Below are 9,122 nucleotides of genomic sequence, written 5' to 3' on the forward strand. Positions count from 1 at the left end.
CTTCCAGCGTTCTTGGGGAGTCCAGCGTTTAGCGTGGGCGTTGCCTGGACAGGTTGTAGACGGACAGTGCGCATACCCTCCTCTTCCCCCTAACCCTCACCCCAACCCCAACCTCAACCCTAACCCTCAACTGGAGGGAAAGGTAAATCAAAGCAAACATTTTATTGCTTTGATAAAACATCCCGATATTAACCGTGGTGTTTGTCCACTATGTGTTGCGCATAGTATGTCAATTTGTCGCATCACATATGTAGGAATTTACTTTGAGGGTCTCCTGACTCCACTGCAGCGGAGAATATTAGCCCCGCCCCCTGCAGCACTCCTCCAGTTTGAAACAGGCTCATTCCCTTCCCGGCAGTCGATGAGAAGCCATCCTGCTGTGAGGACACACAGGGAAGCCGTCTTAGCCATGGGGTTTCAAGGAAGCACCCTTTACCCACTGGACAGTTTCTAGACGGACAGTGCATACCCTCCTCTTCCCCTAACCCCAACCCCAACATTAACAATCCAATTTTTTTACAGAAAAAATGTACACTTTTTGACATAAGAAATCAACACTTTTTGACATTTAGAAAAAAATCCAGACTTTGTGAGAGAAAAAATCCACACTTTTTGACACTTAAAAACAATTCCAACGTGTAAGTGTGTCGCGGTAATAGTGTGTTAATATTCATCACTTGTAACACAATGGGCTTGTAATAGTGTGTTAGTATTTAACACAATGGTGTTGTATCAGTGTGTTTGTTAACACAAAGCACACACACAAGAACAATAAAAATGGCCTCCTGTCAGCACGTGTCCATGTCTATGAGCACACCATCTGATCAACGCCAGGTCACAGCGTCTTCTCCTGGTCTGAAGTGGCGACCAAAGCTGGGAGGAGAGCAGTGCAGACCCCAGGCGCCTACAGACCCTCCCCCTCCCACAGCTGTGGGAGGAGGAAGTGGAGGAGGAGGGGGGAGTTTGGGAAAGAATGTTTGGAATTCATTTCCTGTTCAGCAGTGAGCAGCTTGTGATAAACCGTGTGTGGGAAAACATGAAGAAGGAGTGAAGGACTGGTCCCCCAGAAGCTGCAGACCGAGGTCCACTTTGTGTGGGAAAACATGAAGAAGGAGTGAAGGACTGGTCCCCCAGAAGCTGCAGACCGAGGTCCACTTTGTGTGGGGAAACATGATGAAGGAGTGAAGGACTGGTCCCCCAAAAGCTGCAGACCGAGGTCCACTTTGTGTGGGGAAATATGATGAAGGAGTGAAGGACTGGTCCCCCAGAAGCTGCAGACCGAGGTCCACTTTGTGTGGGGAAACATGATGAAGGAGTGAAGGACTGGTCCCCCAGAAGCTGCAGACCGAGGTCCACTTTGTGTGGGGAAATATGATGAATGAGTGAAGGACTGGTCCCCCAGAAGCTGCAGACCGAGGTCCACTTTGTGTGGGGAAACATGATGAAGGAGTGAAGGACTGGTCCCCCAGAAGCTGCAGACCGAGGTCCACTTTGTGCGGGGAAACATGATGAAGGAGTGAAGGACTGGTCCCCCAGAAGCTGCAGACCGAGGTCCACTTTGTGTGGGGAAACATGATGAAGGAGTGAAGGACTGGTCCCCCAGAAGCTGCAGACCGAGGTCCACTTTGTGTGGGGAAACATGATGAAGGAGTGAAGGACTGGTCCCCCAGAAGCTGCAGACCGAGGTCTAGCATGGCCCAGCCTCTGCTCAAGAGGACCTTGTCTCGACTGCGAGGCAAGAACAAGTCCCGCAGGAAGACTGAGCGCCAAGTCCACGGTGAGCATCGCAGACTTGCAATCGGCTCAGAATTGACCGCCACAAATATTTCGTCTACACTTTATTCTTTTTATTTATTTATGATCAAATCTTCTCACACTAATGACACCGCCACAAACTTTCACTTTCTGCATTCTTCAGCTGCCTTGCCTCTTCTTCATACTGTGTGTGTGTGTGTGTGTGTGTGTGTGTGTGCTGTGTGTGTGTGTGTGTGTGTGTGTGTGTGTGTGTGTGTGTGTGTGTGTGTGTGTGTGATGACTAGTGAATAGCAGCAGTGTGTGTGTGTGTGTGTGTGTGTGTGTGTGCGTGCGAGTGTGTGTGTGTGTGTGTGTGTGTGTGTGTGTGTGTGTGTGTGTGTGTGTGATGACTAGTGAATAGCAGCAGTGTGTGTGTGTGTGTGTGTGTGTGTGTGTGTGTGCGTGCGAGTGTATGTGTGTGTGTGATGACACGTGAATAGCAGCAGTGTGTGTGGGGGGTATGTGTGTTTGCGTGTGTGTGTGTGTGTGTGTGTGCATGTGTGTGTGTGATGACACGTGAAGGGCAGCAGTGTGTGATGGATAAAACAGAGACCTCATTGATGTGCAAACACACAAGTGTACTTTTCCCTTCCCCCACTATCTTTGCTCTCCTACATTGTGCCTATATGATGACTTATAGGACAAACATGCTACATATCTAACATTTATTACATTTATATGACATACATGCTACATATCTAACATTTATTACATTTATATGACATACATGCTACATATCTAACATTTATTACATTTATATGACATACATGCTACATATCTAACATTTATTACATTTATATGACATACATGCTACATATCTAACATTTATTACATTTATATGACATACATGCTACATATCTAATATTTATTACATTTATATGACATACATGCTACATATCTAATATTTATTACATTTATATGACATACATGCTACATATCTAACATTTATTACATTTATATGACATACATGCTACATATCTAACATTTATTACATTTATATGACATACATGCTACATATCTAACATTTATTACATTTATATGACATACATGCTACATATCTAACAGTTATTACATTTATATGACATACATGCTACACATTTATTACAAACAAACTTAGCCTGCAGATCTGATTGTATACTTATTGGATGACATTATATTCCAAATATGACTGATATTACATGTACTATCATAACCCTATCCCTCCATTTTCTAAAATGCTAATCTTCATTACAGTCACAGGAAAGCTGGAGCCTATCCCAGCTCAATTGTACTTGATTGATTGATTGATTGATACTTTTATTAGTAGATTGCACAGTACAGTACATATTCCGTACAATTGACCACTAAATGGTAACACCCGAATAAGTTTTTCAACTTGTTTAAGTCGGGGTCCACGTTAATCAATTCATGGTATAGGACTTATAGGACGTATGTAACACAGTATTACATACTGTACTTCTAAATGGACTTATATGACAAATGTTACATAGTATTACAGACTGTACTTCTAAATGTACTTATATGACTTATGTTACACAGTATTACATAATGTACTTCTAACCCTAAGTAGAAGAGTTTGCCAAGTCCCTCAACAACATCCTGTCTGAAGAACACCAGCACTACTCCGCCTCTGAGTAATGGGGCCACCTCAGGGAGGCCATTCAGAAAACAGCCCTTGCAACCTTTGGGAAGAAGATCTTCAAAAACAATGACTGGTTTGTTGCCAAGTCCAGCGAGATGACCCTTGTCATTGAAGCAAAGCGTGCTGCCCTTACTGAATACAAACGCTCCCTAAATGAGAAGTCCCTGCAAGCACTGAGAATTACAAGAAGCAAAGTGCAAAAGACGGCAAGACATTGTGCCAATGAATACTGGCAACAACTCAGTGAATCCATCCAGTCTGCAGCTACCTCAGGTAACATCAGAGGGATGTACTAGGGCATCAATGCTCTGGGCCCAACACAGAGCAAAAAAGCCCCCCTAAAGTCCACCAGTGGGGAAGTTATCACTGACAAGAGCAAGCAGTTGGACGGATGGGTAGAGCACTATTCAGAACTCTACTCCAGAGAGAACACTGTAGTCGCCTCAGCCCTTGATGCCATTGAACAGCTGACCATCATTGAGGAATTAGATGCTGAACCAACACTTGCTGAACTTCACAAAGCGATCGACAGCTTAGCGATTGGCAAAGCACCTGGTACTGATGGCATCCCCCCAGATCTCATCAAGCGCTGTAGAGACACCCTCCTGAAACCTTTGCATGATGTCCTCTGCCAGTGCTGGAAAGAGGGAGCCATGCCGCAGGACATGAGAGATGCCAAGATTGTCGCCCTTCACAAAAATAAAGGCGACAGGAGCAACTGTAACAATTACAGGGGCATCTCCCTCCTGAATATGGTAGGAAAACTCTATGCCCGTGTCGTGCTTGTGTGCCTTCAGACACTTGCTGAGCGCGTTTACCCGGAATCTAAATGCGGCTTTCGGACATGATATTCTCCCTACGCCAACTTCAGGAGAAATGCAGGGAACAACAGAAGCCCCTGTACATACATATCCTTCATTGACCTGACCGAGGCTTTCGACCTGGTTAGCAGAGAATGGCTCTTCAGCATCCTACCCAAGATTGGATGGTCTCCAAAGCTCCATAGTCTAATTAGATCTTTCCATGACGACATGAAGGCAACATCCAGTATGAGGGTAGCATATCCAACCCATTTGACATTAAGAGCGAAGTCAAGCAAGGTTGCATCATTGCTCCTACCCTTTTCGGTATTTTCTTTGCCCTGCTCATCGAACATGGTTTTGGGACTGCAACAGAAGGGGTATATCTACGTACAAGATCTGACGGCCAACTTTTCAACCTAGCCTGTCTTAAAGCAAGGACCAACCATCCGGGACATGCTCTTTGCTGATGATGCCACCGTCATTTCACACACTGAACAAGAACTCCCGTGCCTTATGGACAGATTCTCCCAGACCTGCAAAGACTTTGGGCTTTCCATCAGCCTAAACATGACCAATGTGCTGAGTCATGAAGTGGACACTCCACCAGTCATCACAATCGATAAGCACCAACTCGAAATCGTACACCATTTCACTTACCTGGGATCCACCATCAGTGACAATCTGTCCCTTGATGGTGAGATCAACAAACGTATCGGCAAAGCTGCCACAACCCGCGTCTGGGAGAACCGGAAGCTGACAATTCCTACCGACATGGCAGTGTACAACGCCTGTGTTGTCAGCACTCTTCTCTATGGCAGCCAAACATGGACAACATACTCCAAACAGGAGCGCAAACTGAACACCTTCCACATGCCTTGCCTTCGCCGCATCCTCGGCATCCATTGGAGTGACAAGGTGAGGAATGTCCAAGTCCTCCAACGCGCTGGTCTTCCTACCATGTTCACGCTGCTCAGACAACGCAGGCTGCGTTGGCTCAGCCACTTGTGCTGTATGGAGGTTGGACGTATGCCAAAGGACATCCTGTATGGCGATCTTACCTCTGGCAAGAGATCTGTTGGCCGGTCGAAACTGCGCTTCAAAGATATCTTCAAGCGGGACATGAAAGCCCTGGACTTAAAGACTGAACATTGGGAAGATGTAGCGGCTGACTGCAGCAAATGGCGCAGTGTCCTTCAAAAACAGTTGAAGACTGGCGAGGAATAGATCCATGCCACAGCCAATGAAAAAAGAACCAAGCGGAAGACAAGCACTCCTGCAGTTGCGCCTTCCAGCTACATCTGCAGTAAATGCGGCGGTATTTGTGTCTCCCACATCCGACTCATCAGCCACCACAGGCGTTGTCGCTGAGTTTAAACTTGACCTCTGGACTAGCGCAGTATCCATAATCGTTACGACTGACGGAGGCCTAGAGAGACTTCTAAATGTACTTATATGACTTATATTACACAGTATTACATACTGTACTTCTAAATGTACTTATATGACTTATGTTACACAGTATGATACACAGCCATGATATTACGCACCTTGGATCCCTCAGGCACTACTGCATCAAAAAGCCAAATTGTTGTGTAAAGGATATCACCACATGGGCTCAGGAACACTTCAGAAAATCACTGTCAGTAACTACAGTTGGTCGCTACATTTTTAAGTGCAAGTTAAAACTCTACTATGCAAAGCCAAAGCCATTTATCAACAACACCCAGAAACACTTCACTAAGATGGACTGATGCAAAGTGGAAAAGTGTTCTGTGGTCTGACGAGTCCACGTTTCAAATCGTTTTCGGAAACTGTAGACGTGGTGTCCTGCGGACCAAAGAGGAAAAGAAGTACCCGGACTGTTCTAGGGTAAAAGTCTTCTAGGCAGCATGTGCCTAAAAGCATGTATGGGAGTGTATTAGTGGCCAAGGCATGGCTAACTTACACATCTGTGAAGGCACCATTAATGCTGAAAGGTACATACAGCTTTTGGAGCAACATATGTCCTTATCATGGACGCCCCTGCTTATTTCAGCAAGACAATGCCAAGCCACGTGGCTTCATAGTAAAAGAGTGCGGGTACTAGACTGGCTTGCTTGTAGTCCAGACCTGTCTCCCATTGAAAATGTGTGAAGGCTAAAATATGAGGCGGGAGACTGTTGAAAAACTTAAGCAAAAATTCCACTTCAAAAAAAGTCTCCTCAGTTTACTGAGTGTTGGTAAAAGGAAAGGCCATGGAACACATGAGTAAAAATGCCTTTTTTGCAATTTGTTGCTGCCATTACATTCTAAGTTCATGATTATTTGCAAAAAAGAAGAAAGTTTGTCGGTGTGAAGATGAAATATCTTGTCTTTGCAGACTATTCAATTGAATACAAGTTGACAAGGATTTGTTGTATTCTCTTTTTATTTAGCATTTACACAACTGTACTGCTTTTGCCTTTTCTACATACATTTTCTTACAAATATATACATATATGTTGTTACATACATACGTCTTGTTACATATATATATACATATATACATATATGTTGTTACATACATACGTCTTGTTATATATATATATACGTATATATATGTGTATATACACACATACGTGTTATTTCGGATATATATACATACATGTTATTACATACATATACATACATGTTGTTACATATATAAATATATATATATACATGTTATTACAAGTATATACATACATGTTATTACATATATATACATACATGTTATTACATACATATACATACATGTTGTTACATATATAAATATATATATATACATGTTATTACAAGTATATACATACATGTTATTACATATATATACATACAAGGTGTTACATACATATATATATATATACATATATATATATGTATACATGTTATTACAAATATATACATACATGGAGTTATATATATATATATATATATATATATATATATATATACATACATTGTCAAAGTTAGTTTTTGACGAACCCCAAGATGCAGAGATGGAGGCAGGCATTGAATGAGAAAACATGATTTAATATAAATACTAAAACTAGAACAAACAAAAGGGGTACAACAAAAAGCGCGCACGAGGCTGATGACAAACAAAAGGAGCTTAGCATGGAAGCGAGCATAAACCGAACAGGGAACAGAAGTCGGTACGTGTTGTACAAAGACAAAATAGGAAGCAGGGAGCCAAAAAATAGTAAGCTACAAACATCTAACGAATTATAGGTTTCCGCTACGCTGCAACGACATGACACGACACGACAGGAGCGATTGTCACGACTTGAACAGGACTCTGGACACAGATGCAGGAGTATGAAAACAAATATGTATTTTGAACAAGGGAAAGGGTATAAAAGGGGAGAAACTTAACAGGCTATCAAAAGCCGAGCTTACCTAACCTAAAAACTAACAAAATCTCAATGAACTCAAAAAGCTCCAGCAGTGGAGGGAAAAAAGGTGCAAAGAGGACACTATGCAAAATATAACAAAAAGGGCTCCAAGGGAGGCAATGCTAAACAACTGACAAAAAGGGTACATAGAACGTGGCAATGGCTGTGAACATGGATCGCTGGAGGTACGCACAAAAAGTAACGAGGCACTCTGGCACAAGACAAGAGGAGGACGAGACATGGATCGCTGGAGGTACGCACATAAAGTAACGAGGCACTCTGGCACAAGACAAGAGGAGGACGAGACATGGATCGCTGGAGGTACGCACAAAAAGTAACGAGGCACTCTGGCACAAGACAAGAGGAGGACGAGACATGGATCGCTGGAGGTACGCACAAAAAGTAACGAGGCACTCTGGCACAAGACAAGAGGAGGACGAGACATGGATCGCTGGAGGTACGCACATAAAGTAACGAGGCACTCTGGCACAAGACAAGAGGAGCACGAGACATGGATCGCTGGAGGTACGCACATAAAGTAACGAGGCACTCTGGCACAAGACAAGAGGAGGACGAGACATGGATCGCTGGAGGTACGCACATAAAGTAACGAGGCACTCTGGCACAAGACAAGAGGAGGACGAGACATGGATCGCTGGAGGTACGCACATAAAGTAACGAGGCACTCTGGCACAAGACAAGAGGAGGACGAGACATGGATCGCTGGAGGTACGCACATAAAGTAACGAGGCACTCTGGCACAAGACAAGAGGAGGACGAGACATGGATCGCTGGAGGTACGCACATAAAGTAACGAGGCACTCTGGCACAAGACAAGAGGAGGACGAGACATGGATCGCTGGAGGTACGCACATAAAGTAACGAGGCACTCTGGCACAAGACAAGAGGAGGACGAGACATTTATACACATGAGGGAGTGTGACACAATCAGCCAATCAGAGTGACGTCAGACCGGTGAAACAGGAGGAAGAGCAAGTGATCTGAAACGAGAGGGAGAGTTAACTTTTCAAAATAAAACAGGAAATGATAAGACCACATGACACCAGACTAAAACCAGACAAGACTTCACCCAGGTGTGACAGCGATAATATAATACAGAAGCGGCATGCAGTACGTGACATCGACAATAATCCAGCACTCGACTGGAAGACAAAGCAGGTTTCAAATAGGAGCGGGCTGATTGACACCAGGTGTGGCCAGGTGCCAATTAGCCGCAGCTGAGGGGAAAACAGCCTGCAGGGGAAAAAACAACAAATGGACAAAATAAGAGCTCTGACAGGAACTAAAAACAGGAAATACTAAACACACACAGAGGAAAAACTAAAACACAAACAAACTGTAAGTGGCAAGCCTGACATACATGTTGTTACATATATATACATACATGGTGTTACATATATATATACATACATGTTGTTACATATATATACATACATGGTGTTACATATATATACATACATGGTGTTACATATA

General features: G+C 43.6%; 1 protein-coding gene across 7 annotated transcripts in view; it reads left to right on the plus strand.

The window, feature by feature from the left end:
* Positions 1–1,000: 1,000 nt before the first annotated feature.
* Positions 1,001–9,122, plus strand: part of LOC133547716 (rho GTPase-activating protein SYDE1-like) — a 51,553-nt gene continuing 43,431 nt past the window's right edge. For 6 of the 7 annotated variants that reach the window (XM_061893285.1, XM_061893284.1, XM_061893282.1 and 3 more), the window contains exon 1: positions 1,001–1,777. In XM_061893285.1, coding sequence (XP_061749269.1) covers positions 1,693–1,777 — 85 coding nt within the window. In that variant the 5' untranslated portion in view covers positions 1,001–1,692. The remainder of the gene's footprint in view (positions 1,778–9,122) is intronic. The other variant, XM_061893281.1, reaches the window with a different exon arrangement.

The sequence above is a fragment of the Nerophis ophidion genome, unplaced genomic scaffold (genome assembly GCF_033978795.1).
Source record: "Nerophis ophidion isolate RoL-2023_Sa unplaced genomic scaffold, RoL_Noph_v1.0 HiC_scaffold_165, whole genome shotgun sequence".
NCBI lineage: Eukaryota > Metazoa > Chordata > Actinopteri > Syngnathiformes > Syngnathidae > Nerophis > Nerophis ophidion.